Raw genomic sequence first — 22,427 nt, 5'->3', positions numbered from 1 at the left:
AGTAAATGCCCTTGATTATTTATTTAGGAAAATTAGTAACTTCTTTCAGGAAAAAGCCTCAAAGATCAAATATCACAAAAAAATTCCTTGAGAAAAAATTTGCTCCAGTGCAGTTTTCAGTAGAAACCAATGAGTATGTTGCTTTTGTTTTCTAACTTAAGTAGACTGACACAAGCAGAATTGTTGCTATGGGTAACTATTAAACCCTTCTGTGTGCATAAAACATTATGATCTGCTTATTTAGGGGAGGTGTCACCAAATGAAATTATATTTACCTGATTTGGCCACCTACATTCTGAGTCAAATTGAACTGGTTTTATCGTATGGTATGGACCAAGATTGTATTGGATCATAATGGAGTCTTATGTAGGCCCTGCTGTGAGAGGATGTGGTTCCTGCCCAACATGATTTTGAAACCTGTCCAATATCCATCAGGGAGGCAGTCGGGGAGGACCCATACACTAGCAGATAAGCTGCCAACTTGGTCTAATGGGGCTGATTCGGCAATTTAAATATGCTTACGTATGGCCAGCTTTAATGTATGCTACAAAGTAATGGAAATTGTGTGGTAAAGTCATCAGCACTTCAAAGTTAATATTGAAATTGCAAGCCAATTTACCTTATCGCATTTTAAATGAAAAGATAAACAGTGTACTAATCTGACAATTTGGGGCAGATGGACAATGTAAACAAAGGGCTTTGGTAATGTTGACAAATAGATGGTGGCAGTGAAACCCATTGCCTGTAAAAATATATTAACCTCCAAATGAACTTTTAACTTGTAAATGGCCTGATGTAGTTTAGCTGAACTTAAAATGAACTTTTGCATGAACTTTCTCATAGTCATTTGGCCAGGAAGTGCCGCAGATGGAATAGCTGAAATTCCATAAAAACTGTAGACTTCAGTGCTTTGACATGTATGTGTACTCAGGAGCTGGAAAGGCACATCTTTTCATTTGTTTACCATGCCATTTGCCTTATTTAGTTAACTGAGCTTCTTTTATACAAAGTAGCTTACACACACTTTATGTACATACTGTCATATGTGTATTGACCTTGTGCTCTGGTGCCCCAGTCACCCACCTTCTTATCCCAAAATCTATGCCCTTAACCCTTTTGTGCCAGTTGTAAATCTTGTAGCTGCACAGATTTCCATTAGGACAGTTATTGCACACATGCAGTTACTATGGATGTTTCCCAAGAGTCCTATGGGGTTACTCCTACAGGTCTAGTCACTAGAAAGCATTTGCTAGTCACCTTTTCATGTGCAAGCATCTGAATACAGTGGTTAGAATCAATTACCTGAAACCCTGGGCTGGTGATTCTGTTTACTGAAAACTGCACAGGCCAGGGTACTACTGAAGGAGCGCAATATTGCCATCTTCTTCATCTTTTTAGATTCCTGTATGCCCCTGCATACACCGTAGAGGAAAAAGATGACTTTTCACTTCAATATTTGTCTTTTCACTCTACTGCGCATTCACAAAGTGCTACCCTGAGCTGATGCATTTTTCTGTGAACAGGAGCACTGGCCTGATCTCAGGTATTTGATTATAATTAAAGGGGTGCCTTACAATTTGGCACAACAGTCATTATAACTTTCCTTCTCTTTTAACATGCTTTTTTTGGTTGTATTCTGAGCTTTCTAAAATATTCTGAGGTTAACACTTTTTTAAATTCATTTATTGAACTATATGTTCAGCTTTTTTTTTTTTTAATATGTATTTATTTTCTTTCCATCATAGATCATGATGGAGGAGCAGTACGTGTTCATAGTGCAAAGGGGTTACCACCTTCTTCATCTTATAAGGTGTAGTATTTCTTTATTATTTTTTTTTTATTTAAAATTTAAGATGGGTTAGAATTTCAGTGCCTCACATTCCAGTATAAAACAGGTAAATGATTAAACACGGTTTATACTTTTGCCATGACAACTCACAGTTCCATTGGGAGTATGAATCCATAGATTAGGAAGGTTTGTATCACACACTGAGGACATCACAGGGTTATACAGTGTAGTACCAGGCTAATTAGTGCAGTGACATATAAAGATGTTTTATCTGTAGCTATTTGCATTCTTGCAGATCGAAAGGGATTTTTGGTTGCTGTGTGAGAGACGTTTTCACTTGGGAGACAATGAACCCCCACTTGTCATTGCTCTTGGACATCTTGCTCATCTGAGTTTTCTATGCAAATGTAGCACATTACTGATGCCACTACTATAACAAACACACACAGATTGTGTTTTATTGACTAGTGTAGTGTAATGAGTGTGAATGCATGCAAAAATCAGTCCTGGATTTTGGGCTTGGGTGCCCCGAGCTGGCCGCTGGGTCCTTTCCCCCCCCCCACGCACATGCTCCAGAGCACTGGAGGATTACAAGTTCCCAGTGCTCCTTACATTGTGGATGTGCACATGCCACCCGTAAAATCTTGCTGCCCTAGGCCTGGCTACAAATCCGGCCTGGTAAAAATGAATTAATATGATCTCTGGGTGTGGGCACTTATATCTGACAATGTGCACAAGACACATGTATTGTACACTAACATTTTCAGGCCAAGCATGGCTGTGCAGCATGTTGTTTACTTGAGTTCAATTGGCTTGTGTTTTCTGGTCAAAATCGGCCTAGCAAGCAAATGACAGGGCTACAGGACACAATTTGCACTCTGCTCCACCAGCTAAAACTATACAGTATGTAGTAAAAAGCCCTAGACTTTTTAACAAAGATGATTTCATGTGAATTAGTAAATCTTTAGTAGACTTAATTGTGTATTAGAATTAGTAAATCTTTAGACTCAAAGACTGAATTGCTTGAATAAAGTGTAATATTTTTATAAGAAGCCAAAACTCCTAATGAGAAAAGAGGGCATGATAGAGTTTTTTGGGGGGCTTATTAAAGGAGAACTAAAGCTTCGCTAATGAGAAAAGAGGGCATGATAGAGTTTTTTGGGAGGCTTATTAAAGGAGAACTAAAGCTTCGCTAAAGAAGTAGGCTAGAAATGTTGTACATCATGTTTTGGATTGTACCAGCCCAAGGCAACCACAACCCTTTAGCTGGGAAGACCTGTGCCTCTGAAGATGGCCCAGTAGCTCTCCATCTTTTCTGCAGATTCACTGCACATGCTCTGTGCTGCTGTCAGTTACTGAGCTTTAGGGACCAACTCACAATATACAGTACACATAAAATATAAATGTCCAAATTTAAGGCTGATTAGTAATAAATAAAGAGAATAACTACATCGCAGCTCAGAAACCGTTGCAATTTGCATCAGGAATTAATAATCAGCCAAGTAGCATCAGCTGATATTACAGGCCAACCTTGATAATTTGCGACAACCCCTAAGCTTAGCTTCTCAACAGCTGCTCAGAGCCCACTGAGCATGTGAGTGTTGCAGACACTTTCCAAGATGGTGACAAGTATGAAGTCATGGATCATTGCTGCTATTGAGAAGCTGAAACTTTACACTGGTGCAATAAGTTCAGTATAAAAAATATGGCATTTTTATTTATTTTTAGGGTTTAGTTCTCCTTTAAATGAGGCTATTACTGAGAGAGTTTTTTTTAAAAGTTATGATTCCTCTAATTATCATGTACAGAAAAAAAAGCATAACTCAAATTCATATTTTAAGGTTTGAGTAAAGCAGTGTCCAAAACGAATATTGCTGAAAACTAGTGGAATAAGTCCTTTGTTTGCATTGAGAGCCATGCATTGAAGTAAAACAATTTGTAACAGGTGTGTGCTACTTATCTTGATGGATTCCGAGCCACTGCAGTATGTCCTGTGGTAGGACCAAATGCAGCAGAAAAAGGAAGACGGACAGCTGAGAGTATTCTGAGGAGGTATGCAGCATATTTGTGTTTTAAATGTTTGACAGTCGGTAAAAAGCATATACCTTTAATTTTCTTTTCCTCTATAGACAATGTTAAATCATACAATATAATAGAAATTTCCAAACTTCTGTGTAATCATATTCTTGTAAATAGTATGTATCGTGTATGGAATGCTTATGAAAACCATTTACTCTAATTTGTGCATATGAAGATATACGTTCTGGCTAGGTAGCTTGGTCTTAGCTTGATCAAGCCCATCATACTGTATGTAGTAAGTAAAATCTGGCACATGCGAGTGTAGAGCCTTCAACTCAACCATTGGATGGCTGGGGGGTGGTCAGCCATCTAGATTCTCCACTTGTCTCAATCAGTATTTGAAGGAACCCTAGTAAATATTAAAAGAAGAATGGAGATCACTCTGTTCCCATGTATGAAGCAATTTTGTTCTTACCTGCATCTCTGAATGTGAAACCACCTCTGCTTGTGGTTGGTTTTGACAGATCACGGTTGGCCAGTCTCCTATTGAAAAAATGTTATTTGAGTTCACTTCTACACATCTGTTTTTTTTTTTATTTTATTTTAACAGGACCCGAGATATATTTTCAAAGCTTGGCTATGCTGAGTACAGTGACGTTAATCTACAGATACTTGGTGCTGAAGATTCATATGGTTCATATGCTAAATCAAAAGATGTAAGACAATACTTATTCCTTACAATAGATAAATATACATGGAAAGCAATGTTGTTAAGCTGCAACTTAAATTAATAACCTTAGAAGGACCCCCTGGCAGTTCCACAATTGTATAAAACGGAACTCTAAACTGAGAAACTTGGCAACGTTACTAACTGCAGATTTATAAACAAGTTTCGTTGTACATAAGATATAACACTTTGGAACATAAAATGCACTCATCTTTAGAATGAAAGGCACAAATATAAACAGGGGAGGGCCTGAATAGAAAGCTATGCAATAAAGAGTAACAATAATAATAATAAAACTGTAGCCTCACAGAGTTTTTTGGCTGCTGGGGTAAGTGAGCGTCTATTTAAAGCTTGAAAGTGTCAGAAGAGGAAGGCTAATAATTTAAAATCTAAAGATTTTAATCTATTAAAATCTAATAATTGAAAACATGCTAAAAATTGACCATTGTTTTACACACTCTAAATTAACTTAAAGGAGAAGGAAAGTCCTTTTCCGGATTCTTCTTTCTTCAAATTTCTCGGCGGCTTTTCAACTACTGCGCATGTGCAGCTTTGCAAAGAAAGAGGAAGAGGATCGCTTTGGCACCCCCAAGTGCAAGAAGACTTTCCTTCCTCTTGAAAGGGGTTGTTCACCTTTAAATACATTTTTAGTATGATGTAGAGAATTTTGAGACCATTTGCAATTGCTTTTCATTTTTTTATTATTTGTGATTTTGAGCTATTTTACTTTTTTTTACTTTTTATTCAGCAGCTCTCCAGTTTGCAGTTTCAGCAGTTTGCGGCCAACTGGATTGTTTAAAATGCACACTGGAGAGCTGCTGAATAAAAAGTAAAATAACTCAAAAATCACTAATAAAAAAAAAATAAAAGGCAATTGCAAATGGTCTCAAAATATACTCAACATCATATTAAAAATTAACTTAAAGGTGAACAACCACTTTAAGTTACTAGCAACCATGTATTGATATGAATGAGAGACTGGAATATCTATAGGAGTGGCCCTGAAAAGAAAGAGGAGTATTAAAAAATAGCAATAGCAGTAAATGCGTAGTCTTAGAGAGCATTTTTTTTTATATGGGGTCAGTGACCCCCATTTGAATGCTGGAAAGCGAAGAAGGAGGCAAATAATTAAAAAAATATATATAAAATAGAAAGAATTAAGGCCAGTTAAATGTTGCTTAGAATTAGCATTTCTATAACACACTAAAAGTGAATTTAAAGGTAAACCACCACTTTGAAGGTGAACTTACCCCTTTGAGGTCGCCAACCCCATAGCAATTAGACGTTTCTCTTTTAATCTGTAACAGCTCAACCTGCAGTGCCTCATTTGTACTGGAAAGTCCCCCTGAACAGCCAGAAAAAGAAACAGTTTCTAACTTAATTGGCTTTTAGCAGAGACCACAGAACATGTAACAGGTGCAAATAAGATACTTTGTAACAATTTTGAGACACAAAAAAACAGTTTAGATAAGCAGAAATATTTTCAAACTTTCATAACCTGCCAAATTTTGTTAAATGGACATGGTAATTAGGGTGTGGCCACATAAAGGGGCGTGGGCAAAAAAAATTTGCTGCGCTATGTGGGAAAAAAAATGTTGGCCCTCTTTTTACTTCCAAAATGTTGGGAGCTATGAGGTTGTTGTAAGTGACTAAATCTGACCTACAACATAATGCATTACATCTTATTAAAGAAGATGGAAGATGCAACATAACCATGCATTTCTTTAATATGTCCATTTTAATTCATTTCTTGCCACTTGTTTTAAGGTGAACATTTCCTGGCAATTTAATAAGCGAGATTCCAGATTTCTTCTTTTGCATGCATGGTGTTTCTTAGCTAATACCCGATATATCCGTCCCTGTTCTCTAACTTACAGTTTAAGTGATTACCTTTTACGCATTTCAGCTTGCTCGTGAAGCTGTCATTTGGCTTGCTGTGCATCACAAGCAGAAAAAAGCATTAGAAATCTTTGCAAGAGAGATTGCACCTGCAGGCACAGGAATGGGTAAAATTACATGTTGTCTGTTTCAATCATTCTTGTTTCTCATCCAATATTAATTTCACTGTCATGCATTCTCTACCAGTTTCATTAATTCTTAGAGGTTGTTTAACTTACTGAGGTTACAGCCAGAAAATGAATCTTCATTACAGTTTGTTGTTTTTATAGGGTTAAAGTACAGACACTTATAACTTATATTAGTAATACATTTCAAACCACTTTGAATTTAAAGGGCATGTAAAGGCAAAAAAATAAAATCCCATTTTTACTTTCTTTAATGAAAAAGAAACCTATCTCCAATATACTTTAATTAAAAAATGTGTACCATTTTTATAAGAAACCAGACTGTGTGCAGTGATATTCTCCCTTCATTTACTGCTGTGGATAGGAATTGACGGTCCCTAATTGCTCTTCAGGGAAACAATCATAGTTATGAACTGCAGGGGGAGCCCCCACCTTCCCAGCTGTGCAGAACTCAAGCAGTTTTGGTTTTTTTCCCTGTGGAGCAGTCGGCTACGGTGGGATTTGTATTGGATTTTATTTTTTGCCTTTACATCTCCTTTACTGTTTCCAACTTCAGCTGCAGGGACAAAGATCATGGAGCCAGATTTAAACAGATAAACTGGGATTCTATTTGAGGATTATTTTGCTGCAGCCACTGGTTCTGCAGAGTTGGAGAAAGTTTGTATTAAACAATACAAAAACTATAAAATCCACATTAGATTACATGACAACACAGGACCCAGTGCAGTCTGCCTATTCTGATTATTAATCAGTTTTGCTGTATTGGCTTCTGGCAGATATTATTTGACTTTTGCTTGTGCTGTTTTGATAATCATAAATAATGTAATAATCATAAATAATAATAATAATTTCCCCATTGAGCATGTGCACAGTCTTGGTCTTGCAAAGATGTTTAAGTTACAATATGGTGACCCCCTGTGGCCAACTTTGAAAGCATAAATCATTTGTTTGATTAGGCTTGAGGTGCAAGTTTCTGTTTAGAAAATACAGTATTTCTAGCCTTATTCTATTTTGGACTTTACTTTAATGTACATGTTATGTGCAGCCTTCATTTAAACTTGGCATTACCATTGGCACCTGTTATACAAAAAATACCAGCCTGTCCATCTCTCTTGTATCTTGCTAATTAAAATCATAAGTATGTGCGTCTGTTATTAATATTCATGTGTATAAAAATGTTCTGTTCCATATTTGAATGGATTTTGCATGTTATGTTAAATGGTAAAAGCATGGAACTAAGTGATACCTAATATGGCTGGCAATGATTTGGCTCTTCTAAGACAATTTTTGGGCCCACAGCCTGCTTATTTGCTCCATCCTGATTTCAGTAATCAAACCTATACAGATAAGAGAAATAGGATTGCAAAAGTATTTAAACTCTTGAATACTTTACTTACTGGTAAAGTAAAGTAATATTGTGATATTTTTATTTTGGAGCACTAAATTAATTAAAAAAGGTATTAAAGGCTGATGGAGAGCTGGTAAGATAAAACGGGAACTGAGCATTTATTTAAAACTGAAGAAAGAATGGAAGAAACTGTGAAATATTTCTAAAAGAACTTGTTTGTCTGCTATAAAACTGAAGGTGAAAGTTCATCTTTCAGCAGGTCAATGATTCTAAGTATAATGCAAAGTAGCTTTAGAGATGCTCAAGAACAAAAAGTGGTATGCCCTACAGCAGCACAGCCAATCCAGTCCAACAGAGAGTCTATGGCTTTGTTTGAAAATTGATATGTACAAGTGTCATCCAACTAATATTAACAAATTGGTCAAATGTACATGGAAGCATGGGCCCAGTCACTCCAAAACAGAGTGAAAGTTCATCTTAAAATGGGTGACTACAATATATTAAAGTGTAGAGACGTAATACTTACTGCAGACAAAATGTTTTTTCTTTTCACAGGAGCACTTTGAAATAAAACTATCACACTATCATATCGTGCAATATCAGTTTAGAATTGTTGGAAAAGGAGAGAATATTCAGAGGTTCTAAGTATTTTTTCAAGCCACAGTAAAGCATCCGGAGCATGGAAAAGTCACAAAGTGTTCTATTTTTATATATATATATATATATATATATATATATATATATATATATATATATACACACACACACACACACACGTTAATGTCAATCTTACTTTGTCACATGACATTAACAAATGGTTAATTCTAAATTGATATTTAATAATTAAAACTCCATACGCAGTCCTTTTCTGCTATGATGTATGAAACAACGCTGTGAAAAAATATCTGATTACAGTTTTGTGCTCATTAAAGGGTAGATTTATCAAAGAGTGAAGTTCTCCACAGTCCACAGAGTGAAATACAGCCTCTCTCCATTCATTTCTATATGATTTTTAAAGGCGTATTTATCAAAGGGTGATAGTGAAAATTCAACATTTGATAAATGCGCCTTTAAAAATCCCATAGAAATTAATGGAGAGAGGCTGTATTTCACTCTGCGGACTGTGGAGATCTCTAATTTCACTATTTGATAAATCTACCCCAGAGTCTTAACTCTTACTTGACTTTAATTTTGTCCTATGCATATCCAACTACAAGGAGATAAAACACCCATTTTCTTTTAGTGCAGGATTTTTTTTTCACAAATCTTGTGGTGATTCATCTTTTCTTTATCATTTCATATAAAATCATTATTTAACTTCATACTTAATTAGTAACTTGGCCGTTGAAATATGTTTATGCTAGTCTGCACAGATACAGACTTAAATATATTTGTATACTTAAAATTATATTTACACAAGAAAGTTCACTAAGTGGTCATACACTCCAAATTAAAATTATTTTGGCAATTGGACTATGGTGACCAGGTCTGCAGTTATGGAGATCAGTTAAAGGCATTCTTTACAACTGATCTAATGTTAATTAGTGTACTCTGCAAAGTACTACTTATTTCATTGATATCTTCAGGACGTCAGGGCTTATATTCAGAAGACACATAGGGGGAAATTCACTAAGATGCGAAGTTGCGCCAGGCGTAGTTTCGCCAGGGCTCCGCAAATTCACTAAAATCCGAAGTTGCGCACAGTGGTAGCGTAAGGTTGTGAAGTTGCGCTAGCGTTGATTCGCTATATAAAGCAAAGTAACGCTAGCGAAGGCTAATTTGCATACGGCGCGAAATTCAAATTTCAATGGAGGAACACGTATCTGCACTACAAATGCCTAGAAAACCTTCAAATCTGCAAATAAAAATTTTATTTTGCCCTACACATGTTCCCACTGTCTAGGTAAGTTGCCATGAGTCAGGAAATGTAGGGGGGAGGAAGGGGAGCCCCAAAATTTTTTCGATCAGCCATCATGTAGAAAACACGCAAGCGTTTTTTTGGGACTTAGAAAAAAAATTGACTTTTTTTTAAACAATCCCTATCTACTCTATTGCGCTTCGCCAGGTCTGAGGTGGCGAAGGAAGTCTAGCGTAAAAGGTAGTGTTCAGTACACTGCGCAAGTTAGTGAATTTGCGTAGTTTCGTCGCTAGCGAAACTTCGCCTGGCGTAAGGTTGCGAAGTAACACTAGCGAAACTACGCCAGCGTTCATTAGTGAATTTGCGCAGTAGCGAAAATGCCAAACGCTAGCGAATTAACACTAGGGTTCGGCGCTTTGCATCTTAGTGAATTTGCCCCATAGTGAAGAACCGTTGAAAATAAAATTACTGCTACTGTTGTTGATACTTTTTGCTGCTTATGCTGGGGGGTATTCTGTGTTAATCCTCCAACTCTTCTTCTGATTGATTCTGTTGAAGTGCAGGACAAATCCACTGCAGTAGTCTTAGACTGCAAATATTTTATTTGGGGAAGTGAAAAACACTACATGTTTCGGTCTAGGCCCTTTATCAAGTGTTGCCTACAGATGCAGTTTGCCAGGGAATTATACTCTTTTTAGTTTCTTGCCTCCTCACCAGGTTTTTGGTGGGGAGCAACTTGGGTTGCACATAACCTGAACATACCTTTGTATGTTCAGTTTTTCATAGTGGGTATAGGTTCATCGCTGAAATAGTTTAGTAACATGCTGTTTTGAAGTTTAATTAAACGAGACCTAAAGCTCAACAAAGACTAGGCTGGAATTTATGCACATTATTACAGGGTTCTGTACCAGCCCAACCACAACAGCTCTTTAGCAGTGAAGATATGTGGCTCCTAATAATCCCTTAGTAGCTCCCCATTGTCTCTTCTGCTGATTCACTGCACACACTTTGTGCTGCTGTCATTTATCTGATCTTAGGGACCAACTCACGGAGCATTTACCTCATGACACAAGGTTGTTAGTAATTTATTCAGACTCTTGTTACATGGCAGCTCATAACCAAGTACCCTTATCAGCTTCTATGACAGGCGATCCTCATCCTGATAATCTGTGATGATCTCTAAGCTTTACTTTGTAAGAGCTGTCCACACCCCAATGAGCATGTGCAGTGTCACTGACACTCCTAAACCCAAAATGGGGAGCCTCTGTGCACAATTTTGACAACAAAGATCATTACTGTTTTAAAGATGCTGAGTTTTGAGGTAGGGCAGTAAGTTCAGTATCTAAAATACTCTTATTTCTAGCCATATTGGTTTTAGGATTTAGTTCTTCTTTAATTTGCCTTGAATGTTGTCAAGGATCAATTAAATATTTTTATTGTCAACAAGCAGTTAAATGAAATATTGAATCTCATTACATACATTGCTAGTAATATTTCAGCCGAGTTTCAAATAATTTTTTTTACATTTTACTACCTTTCTTGTCGGTGGGTGTTTTTGCTTTAGAAAATGTCAGTATTAGATCAGATCTAGGGATGCTATGCCATTGCACTGGATTCTGCAAACTCACGGAGGCTTGAGCTGCTGACCTGAGATTCACACTAAACTGACCTCCGTTTGACACAGCCCTAACAGCTGGCTAGTGTATCTTGAGATTTCAGAGAGCTTCTGTATTTATGTTACATGCTAAATATTATGATTGATAACAAGTGCATAGCAAGTTAAGAGACACTGCAAAACAAGACCTACATTTCATTATATTCATTCATCCTTTTCTTAGGACAGCATTAGATAACTGGACTAAGCCTTTCCATGTTATTTTGGTGCCAGAGCAAGATGAAGAAGCATTCTGACCCTTTGGCCCCCCAGATATGTGCTCCATAAAGAACCATTACTGAACAAAGCAGAAAGCAACTTTTGTAAACTTCCTTTTATTCCTGACCTTTCCCATAACTATTTGTGAGTCCATTCCAACATAATGATATATGTGGATGCGAAATAAGAGGGAAAAATACTGGCATTATGTGATATATAAAGGCATGAACATGTGCGCTCTATAACTTTTAGTAACTTGCACTCCCCTGATTCTATAAACAGGGATCAGTGGAAATTATTTAAACTCATGGGGAAAAAAGGTAGGGGTTTGATGGATTCTGTCTCTTGAAGAAAGGATCTATTTTCTGTTTTTATAGAATGAAATATACGACTTTTGATTCTAACACAATTCCTACAAATCTTAAATGTATACGAAATCTGCAGGATTTAACACCCTTAAACAAGGAGAAAGCAAACAATGGCAAGCTAAGAATCTTGTCTAAAGTAATTCCATTTGTTAGTGGTAGTGGCATATAATTAAATGCACATCCAGTCACATGATTACATAAACACCAGTGTATTCACTCAAATTGCAGGTGTCCACATTCTAGTCATAGCAATAATTGTAAAAACTGGCTACACACCCAAGAGTTGTAGACATACAAGAAAATATTGTTTTCCCTATGTAACCAAGAGCACAACCTCCTCATGAGACTATGAAGGTTTTCATTCATCCAGTTCATGGTATATCTATTCAAAGCAAATCTAGAGCAAATGGACTTGCTGAGTAATTATTGAAGACTTTTCACTGCTCATCCAAGCAGCTTGAACTGAACTGAAGAAGCTGCTTGAATGAATAGTGATTATTCAGCAACCCCAGTTGCTCTAGATTTACATCTAATAAATGCTACTCATGGCAAGATACTCAGGACAAATAAATAGTGTTTAAAAATGTATAATACACAAAAGCCATGCATATCCTGTAAATCATATATACTTTTGCCACTTCCTCAGATGTTCTTTAATATATCTGCCCCACAGTTTTGTAAAGAGATTCACAGAAAAAGGCTGTGTGTTTCATCATTGTAATGGCATAGAAGATGAAAAACCATTTTTTCCAATAATTATTTATGGGAAATGCATACACATTTTATATGCATTAAAAACTGTATTTTCTAGGCTCATTTTTATTGAAATCACTGACACAAACCATATTAGGAAATCTGAACTGCAGTTAAAATGTAAGCTTATGTTACACCGTTGTGTGAAAAATGGTGTATTTGCCAATAGCAATTAATCTGGTCTATGGTTTCATTTTTTATATATTGTTCAAAATCCAAAGACAATGAGTTGCCACTGGAAACTGCACTTTTATACTTTAGCAAACGTGTTCATAAATTAGCACCTTGTATGTTTTATGTTCCTTCATATAAAAGACATTATGGGTTCTTTATGAAGTGTAGTACAGGGTGCAAAGTGCAGAAAATAGGTGCAAAACACAAAATATTTACTTTTGCTCTACACTGTTCACTAAGGGGTCATGTTTTGCGGTCCAGAATGGAGTGCAAAGATTAGTGCTCTTCTTATGTATACAGCATTGTCTGTATTCAGCAGTACTATATTCATGAGAAGTATGTTGGGGGGAGGCAAGTAGGTTTCCCCTCTCCCACTTATTTCTCATTAACTTAACTTGCATGTCCTTGGGATGCACATGTTAGATAGCACTGGTTTTGGGAGCATGGGGTAAGGACAGTTTGCGTCCACCGGTACAGCAGTCTGCACCTCGTGCTGGAGCCTTAAACCAGTGAGAATTGCGACTGTAGTTTTTGTTCACAGATTAAGCACTATGGTACAAAATTGTGCAACACTTGTGCCCAGGTAGTAGGTAATGAGGCAGAGTGAGGTTTATGAAAGACTAGATTTGTCTTTGCACAGACTAAAAAAGTATTGTTCAAAATATTAATGTACATCAAATGTTACCTATAGCTCATGTTTTTCACTGATAGTTCTGCTTTTGTAAGTAATTGCTACTTGAAGTTCCTAAACCTGACTGTTTTGCCAACCTGACTGTCCCATCTCAATATGTCAGAGTTTCTAATGCTAGCAGACTGCTGAAGCTCAAATATGGCAGTCCCCTTATAGAAGAACATGGGGGATCAGATGGGTAATGTAAAAGCATTGGTAAATACTTTTATGCCAAAATGATAAATACCATGTGAAGACAATATTATGATAGATGTAAAAAAAGGTTTCTGGTGTCCGTATCTTTTTAATGTAACCAGTGTTTATGTTTGAATGCTGAATAACACTTTCTGCTGTGTCTTTGAAATGAAAATTAATGTTTTAATTTCTTTATCTTTTTGAAGCACCAGGTCTCACTGGCATCGTTGGTGGCCGACCAAAAGTGTAAGTGTTGCAATTAGAAAATTAAGATGGAATATAGATGAACAGACCTTTTTGAAGCATCCGACATCTTTGAATGAGGAATTGATTGTTAGAGATAGCCGCTAAAACAAGTTGTTCTGTATGTACTGTGAAAAAAAAAGTCACGGTTATTAGGTCTAAAACCAAATTGTTGACTATATGGTGTTTGCTACTTATAAAACTACTGGCTACAGTCATTTTTGATGACCGTAATGACCACTGTTACAAAACTCAACATAATATTTTAGTGTCTTAGTTGTGTACTGCATGCGATACAAACTTTACTAGTATTCTTAATGTGTTTTTGTTTTGTAGATCTCCAGTTCTGAAGCCATTTTTTTTTCTTTACCCCAAGAAAAATGTTAAGGTAGGACATTTAAAAAAATGTCTGAAAGTAGCTATTCCCAACTGGTAATCTTTAAAGGGCAAGCACAGAACACTCTCAACAGAAATTACCAAAAATAAAAGCAAGAAAGAAAGAAAGGCCTAAATAGACTATAAACAGATGACATGCACCATTTTTCATATAGTTTGTTTCATTTTGGCACCTGCATGTAGCCATTCGTCAATTTGTCTTTTCGTGGATTTGTGCATGGGTTAGGTTTAATCACATCCAAGCAGTTTTTTATTCATTTTAATTGTAGATTAAATATTTTGTGTGTATATGTATGTGTGTACTATATAGTGAATAACGTACCCCCCGTTGTAAAATATAAGGATATTATGAGTTACCAAGGAGTTCCATGACCATATAAAAGCATGAGGTTGAGGTGACTTCTAATATCCTTATATTTTACAACAGGGGGTACTTTAATTATTATAATGGAGTCTGTGGTAGACGGCCCTTCCGTTATTCTGAGCTTTCTGGATAATGGATGTATGGGACCTGTATTTAGCCGTAAGTCATCCATTATAAGACAACTAACAACAGTCTATTTGTAGGCTCTAATTGCAAGATTTTTGAAATCCGGTCATAATTTCACACATAATAGAAGTAGAAATAGACCACACATAGAAGAAATAGACCAAAGTATGGCAAAATGAGATAATACACTTTCTCAATTGGTCAGAAGTTTAAATGTGTGCTGTTAGATGTTAATTCTTGGTACATATTAGTTTTAATATATGCCCATTGGGTTTCTGAAGTTACAATCTATACTACTTTTAATCTACTTTAGTTTTTATTTGCAGCTATTGGTGTAGTATTTGCCTTTACTGCCCTCAGAGTTTTAAATCTGCTTTATTATGATAAAACCGTAATTTTAAAAATGTCTGTATTCCAGATTGATATCTTCATGAATGAAAAGCACATAGAAACGTTCTTTGATGATTATTCTTATACTACAGATGAAAGTTTTGATCCTACACCTGCTATTGCAGAAGTTCCAAAAGGTACTGAAATATAAACCAGGGTATCCCAAGCTAATCTGATATTTGTACCTGGGGTCTCAGAAAAGGTGGTTGTTCTGTAATTTTGAGCACTATGCCTTAAAGCTGCTACATTTTAAATACATATTAATATTAAATATTAAAATATGACCTTGTTTTTCCATCAATTTGGATTTATTCTAGTTAACAGGGGATATAAAGACAGTTTTAAAAAATGTAATTATAGGTTCCTTGCACTAAATTAAACAACTTTATAATGTATGTCTGCTAAAAATGTTGTACTTGCAGCTTTCTCTAGTCTCCCCTGGTAGCGATCCCTTTGGGAATTTAGCAACTGCCAGCTGTCTAGCTTCCTGGTGCTCAGTTCAGCATCAAAGCTTCAGCCAATCATTCACTAGGGAATGGAAAAGCCAGTAGCGCCTGAATTTCAAACAAGACAGATAAGAGAAAGCTGCATAAATTACCTTAATGCAGGTACAACATTTTTAAAAGATGTTTAGTGCTAAGAACCTTTATATGCATTTAAAAAAATCACTTCAAATCCCCTTTTATTTATCATCAAGTACAGGGTGATGTCTAAAAAATATAAACAGTTGCTTGTTTAAATAGGACACCATGGAAATTTCAATGCAATATTTTGGAGATTTTAGAGTGGGTTTCTTCTACCTGTGCTTGCAGTGTTATGAATTCATCTAATGTCTGAGAAAGGCACCCCAATTATCACAAGGAGTTGTAAAACTGTAGAAAGAAAGTTGTACTTTTATGCTTGAAACAGAAGATTTTAGTAAGACTATTTTGTATTTAGCTCTTATTCTTTATTTACAAAGTACAGTACGTGGTATCAACTGTTATTTGGCTACAGAATTTGCCTTTTACATATATGATATTACCAAACATATTTTGGAAAGCTATGCACCAGTCCTGAAGCTGACTGGCTAAGTTCACAGAATAAACATTTCCCTATGGAAAAGGGTTGCAACATGCTTTGTCCGTCTTGGGAAATTGCTGGGGGTAAGTCATACAAAATGTTTCTTATAGAGCAGAATTAGAACTGTGACTACTGACCTCTACCCAAAATAAATTGATTTGCAATTTTTTAAGAACTATGCTCTTTTTTTTCCCCAGACCTTCCAAGTGGTCCTTATACCTATCGCTTAGCTGAACTGGCTTTTACAAGAAGTGGAGACAAAGGAAATAACGCTAACATAGGTAATATATTCCTACATGGAATATAATTCTGGTACATAAATATTTCATAGAAATGCCAATATGCTCCAATCTGCTTAGTGGTCATGTTGGGTGAATTTTTGGTTCAGAAATGCACATGCACAGGTCGAAATCCACGCCATGTGAGCACTGATGCAAAATGTTGTCCTTTCCGTGCTTACTGAACATGCAGCATTGTGGAGTGGCTTTTTTCCGGCCCACAGAGAAAACAGAATATGTGACCTTAGCTTTAATGTCAGAAAGCAGTAAGGGCTCTATTATTTGCCATCAACATGGATTTATGGTGGCTTACCTTAGTTCCCAATAGAGAAAAATCTGTCCATCAACAATGAAGTTTTTTTTTTATTTAAATAGTACAGTATGGGGAATAATGTTCCATATTTCAGAGCTTTTTGGATTTCCAGATTAAGATACCATACAAATAAAGCTTATAATGACCCTGCTCCACACTATGGAAAATAGAAATGCATGTAGATTACAGATCTGTCAGACCGGAGGGGGTGGAATTTTGATTTAAAGCTTAATAATGTATACTGTACACAATGACAATTTGCAATTAGATGACTTCTGTTACACCGTGAAGGCTTAATTCATGTACCAGTTATTTTTTTTCAATGATGTGCTTTATTTGTAGGCGTTGTTGCTCGCCATCCACTTTACTACCCTTATTTAAAAAGGGCACTTTCTCCAGAAGTCATTCAGGAATACTTTGAGCACTTATTGCCAAAAGAGCACCTTGGTGAATCCTTGGTAACTAGGTATGTAATTGTGAATGGTATGTAATCCTGTCATTCTTTTTTAACAATACACCAGCGTATTGAGTAAATGCAGTTATTAGACTGTTGGTTTGATTCCATCATTTTCTTTATAATGTATGTAAATAAAATAAAAATAACTAGCAGCATTCATTTAATATATTAAGGGGCAGATTTATCACATTTTGAATTGAGTTTTCCACAAAAAAATCAAGTCGTTTTCAAGGTTGTTTTAAAATCAAAAATCTATTTTTCATGTTAAAATTTTTATTTTTTTTTGCGTCTTTTTCAAAAAGCAAATTTTTCGATTTATTATACCCCAACCCTGGAAATGGCTTGAATCCAAAAATACACTATCTAAAACATGTTGAGGTCAATGGCAGAGGTCCCTTGAACCATCTGAAGATGTTAATAGCCTTCATGATGTTTGAATTTTTTTCGGAGGGTTTCGTCTGAAAACTTGATCAATTTGAGCGATTTAAAGGGTTTTTTTTTTTTTTTTGCCAAAAACACAATCAATTACAGTTTTTGGGTTGTTAACCCCGAACTTGCTGATAAGAGTTTTTCTTAAATTAGAAACCATTCGCGTTGTGTTTATTCGTCTAAAAACTCTAAAATTCGATCTTTGATCATAATCCCTAATTGTTAACTGATTGCATTGTTTAAGCTGACTACACATAGACCCATGTGGCTGACTTTTATGACCAAAATGTCTGTATTCTGATATACTTATTGGCCCCATACGCATTCATCTGTATCTATGTGCTATTTTTCTACTTGACAACTGCAAAATTGTCAGAAAACAGAGGGTATAAACAGAATGTTTGTTAGATGAGGATGCACAGTGCAGTATTGGGTATAGTGATGTTGGTGTGGGGCATTGAATATGTCGTTAGCACAGCTTTTATACCGCTGTGTTTTCTGGGGAATAAAACAGGAAGTTGTTACAGCTTTCATGCTGATAAATTTGGTTTGTAAATATGGGCCATGAAAAAAACATTGGAAATATTGTTTGATCCTATTGTATTACTGGTTTATGTTGTGTAGTATCTGAACTGGACCTTGTGCAGGGTTTTTAATTCAGGAAAGAAAAACAGATAAACAAATATAGTATATATTTACCCTAAGCACAAAAATGGTGAAAATTGCACAGTAAACCAGTGAGATTCTTAATGAAAATTAAAGTTACAGGTGCTTGGTCATGCACTTATAATTGGTTTGTATAAGATGTTCATGTAGAAGAGAGATTAAAAAAAAAGTCATGCTTAAAAAATATAATTTAAAATACCTTTGTCTCCACACCAAAGTAATCGGTGTACCAGTTATGAAGTGTTTTGTGTTATTTTAGGATCCAGTTAATTATGCACGAAAGATATTTAAATATACTTTTTTTGTGAGCTAAAGACAAATGATGCATTGGCATATCTTTATTTTAATACTTACTGCTGCAGCTAGTACACAGGAACATTAAATTAAATTATGATTGATTCAAATGAAAAGTAAATATATTTATACTTTACAGATATGAGTTGCCAGGAATATATGCATTGAACTTTGTGCTGAAGAACTCTTTGGGTGGAGGAGGAATTGCTTCATTGAGAAGTGATCCACAGGTATTTGTCTTTTAATGCATTCTGTACTTCTGTGTAAAAGGGAAAATGTACCCCAACTAACTTGGCTTCTGTTAATTACTAAGATAGCATAGGACTGATGTATTGCTTTTCACTGGTAGAAGCACACTATGCATTTTAATCATCCTTAAAGAACAGGAGAAGGAAGACTGTGCTGTCGGAATTTGGAAAATATGTTTTAGCGAGAAGGCTCTATGTACATTAAAGCTAATACCACCCATTGCCAGATGGCTGGTTTGCCTGTCAGTGCTTACTAAACACGGATGGAAGTGTGTGACATTACACGTTGCGTGTGACAATACATTGGTCACGCTTTTGAAAGCAAACATCTGATTGCTTGCTATGGGCTGCTAGACATGGTGCAAACATTGACACTTTTATTCCATTACTCATAGGTTAATATCCAGCCAAGCAAAAAGTTACAAATGTTTCATACAATACATCCTGGGTTTTTTCTTGTTTGCTTATATGTAATTTTTGTTTCTGCAGGGAAAAGCCTTTGGGCAGATGTTACTAGATCTGGAAATTAAAGGCATTCCTGATTTAAAGTCCTTAATTGATTAAGCAGCCAAGAACAATAATCGGAATTGTTTACTGAAGTCGCAATAAAGCTGTAGAAGTCTTCAGTGGTGGTCAAGAAACTGAAGGATGCCGTCCTTTCTGATCCATAATGCCTTAGTGCAAATCTCTAACCAATTGTGTTGGATTTGTGTGTTCAAACGTGTGCTCTTCTGATATTCAGATTTTATAATTGGCCCCTACATGTCCATGTTTTTTGTTGATTACCATATCTTTAAAAGAAATTGTTTAAACCAGTAATGAATCTGTTAATCCTAATGTCACACTTGGGGGCAGATTTACTTAGGGTCGAATATCGAGGGTTCATTAACCCTCGATATTCGACTGTCGAAGTTAAATCCTTTGACTTCGAATATCGAAGTCGAAGGATTTAGCGCTATTCGTTTGATCGAATGATCGAAGGAATAATCGTTCGATCGAACGATTAAATCCTTCGATCGAACGATTAAATCCTTCGAATCGAACAATTCAAAGGATTTTAATCCATCGATCGAACTAAATTCCTTCGATCAAAAAAAGCTTAGAACATTGAGGTTCAGTAAGTTTTACGTGGCGAAGTAGGGGGTAGAAGTTTTTTTTTTTTAAAGAGACAGTACTTCGACTATCGAATAGTCGACCGATTTTTAGTTTAAATCGTTCGATTCAAAGGTCGAAGTAGCCCAAAAAAACATTCAAAATTCTGAGTATTTTTTTCTTCTATTCCTTCACTCGAGCTAAGTAAATGTGCCCCATGGTGTTTTTCTGCCACATTTCTGCACTGTGCAGCAACAAACCTCCAAAATAGAATGAAAATATCATAGAATCTGCAGTGTAAAAAAAGTGAAAACCACAATAAATGTGCATTTTCAGGCAGAGGTGGAAAATAGGCAGCTATAGCTATGTCTATAGAGACTACTGCCAGAAAAGCTTACACACACGATCATCTCTGACCTAACAAAAAAAAACATAACAAAAAATGTTGTGGCTGATTGCAGTGAACTATGGTGAACGATTCCTGGTTCGAATTCGCTCAAGTGTTTTTATGCTATGTTGTGAATATTTAATAACATGGCAGAAAAATGGCACATACAAAATTAGCATATGGAGATAAAGAAGGAGTAGCTCCATTAGTATAATGGGTTGGGGTACTAATTGTTAGCCTGTTTTGCTTATCATGGGCAGAACTATTTTAGCATTGATAGAACACACACACTCATACAAATGTAAATATATATATATATATATATATATATATATATATATATATATATATATATATATATAAATAATCCATATAATACCAGCACTCATGATAAAATGCTTCACGTCACCAACTGCTCACTCGATCCTCCCCTGAAAAAGCTGCACTCACAGGTCTTATGAACGTGAACATTTTTTATCATAAACACTCACTAACGTTTTGGCTCTTCCCCAGCCTTTCTCAAAGTTACAAAACATAATAATATCCACCCTAGACGTAGACTCGATCTGTATGTGTCAAGGCAAATTCCTGTGTAAAACAATTCTAAATAAAATTGTGACCCACCACTACCTTTATTTGGCAAATGAAGGTAGTGGAGGCCCACAATTTGACTATATTAAATGTAGATGACGCATGGCGGTAATTGTAAGGCTCTGACCAGAGTCTGGCACTTTGGTTACAACATAAGATGTGAATGCGGTGCAATGTTTCCAATATAGACACATTTGGTGACCGGTGGTTTTATAAATTGTTAAAGGGATACTATTTGCAACAATGTTACAAGGTAAGCACCAATTGGACGTATTTTATTTAGAATATATTTACACGGGAATTTGTCTTGAATATATATATATATATATATATATATATATATATATATATATATATATATATATATATATATATATATATATATATATATATATATATATATATATATATATATATATATATATATATATATATATATATATATATACACACAGAAAAAGCTGAAGCACACCAGGATTTTCTTCAAAAAGATAAAGCATTTATTACATCAAATATATATATATATATACATATTAAGACAGAGCTTGATTGGCTAATCCAATGTCTACTGGACTAAGTTTGTTGATGTAGAATTTTGACATGAAAGGTGTATATTATTACTTGTCCCAAGGGTAGTTTCCAGAATATAGGAAACACAATAGTATAATAGGTTCACTATGGTCAGTTACCATATTACCAGCACACCATGCTCCAATATCCGCAATGCCAAATTCCACACTCCACGTAGTCCACCATTTCCATCCTGCATTGATCATAGTGAACAACAGTAGCATGATTACTGCCGCTTTTGATTTTGCTGTGTTTCCATTTTCTTGTTCTGTGCTGTATGAGTATATAACAATTGGTTGAAACATTTTGGAAAGCCTACATTATTCAAAGGCATTTTAATTAACATCAATTACTAGTGGAGTTCCCCCATATTTCCTCCGATAGTTTACAAGATCTTTAATACAGTGTCGATAAGTGTGCTTTGTTAACTGCTACTTCTGCAACTGAAAAAAAACTTTTAACGAGTTAGGCTTCCTTTATAACTATAGCTAGGCTTTACAAAATAGAGGAATAATTTTAATAAGTAAAAACCATGTTTCTATTGGTGAAATGAAATAGCAGAATAACTGTTAAAATACTTTGCCATTGTCCCTGCCCCTCTTCCACCCTCTCTTTGTCCTTGTTTCACCCTTCTGCTTCACCCTGTTCTCCTCAAACTAAGACCACGCAAGTTTATATCTTTTGTAACATTTTATAAAATGATAGTAGCATATTTTGTGTTC

At 35.6% G+C, this 22,427-nt stretch overlaps 1 protein-coding gene across 2 annotated transcripts in view; it reads left to right on the top strand.

Annotated features, from left to right (window-relative positions):
• Nucleotides 1–21,100, top strand: part of LOC108699289 — a 43,210-nt gene extending 22,110 nt beyond the window's left edge. For both annotated transcript variants that reach the window (XM_041589404.1, XM_018231286.2), the window contains exons 11-21: nt 1,746–1,810; nt 3,735–3,841; nt 4,419–4,524; nt 6,442–6,541; nt 14,005–14,044; nt 14,378–14,429; nt 15,346–15,454; nt 16,577–16,660; nt 17,313–17,436; nt 18,956–19,046; nt 19,554–21,100. In XM_041589404.1, coding sequence (XP_041445338.1) covers nt 1,746–1,810; nt 3,735–3,841; nt 4,419–4,524; nt 6,442–6,541; nt 14,005–14,044; nt 14,378–14,429; nt 15,346–15,454; nt 16,577–16,660; nt 17,313–17,436; nt 18,956–19,046; nt 19,554–19,628 — 953 coding nt within the window. In that variant the 3' untranslated portion in view covers nt 19,629–21,100. The remainder of the gene's footprint in view (nt 1–1,745; nt 1,811–3,734; nt 3,842–4,418; nt 4,525–6,441; nt 6,542–14,004; nt 14,045–14,377; nt 14,430–15,345; nt 15,455–16,576; nt 16,661–17,312; nt 17,437–18,955; nt 19,047–19,553) is intronic.
• The last annotated feature ends 1,327 nt before the right edge of the window (nt 21,101–22,427 follow it).

This window comes from Xenopus laevis, chromosome 1L (genome assembly GCF_017654675.1).
Source record: "Xenopus laevis strain J_2021 chromosome 1L, Xenopus_laevis_v10.1, whole genome shotgun sequence".
Classification (NCBI taxonomy): Eukaryota; Metazoa; Chordata; class Amphibia; order Anura; family Pipidae; genus Xenopus; species Xenopus laevis.
Note: the sequence above shows the minus strand (reverse complement) of the source record. Positions and strands in the feature narration are given on the sequence as shown.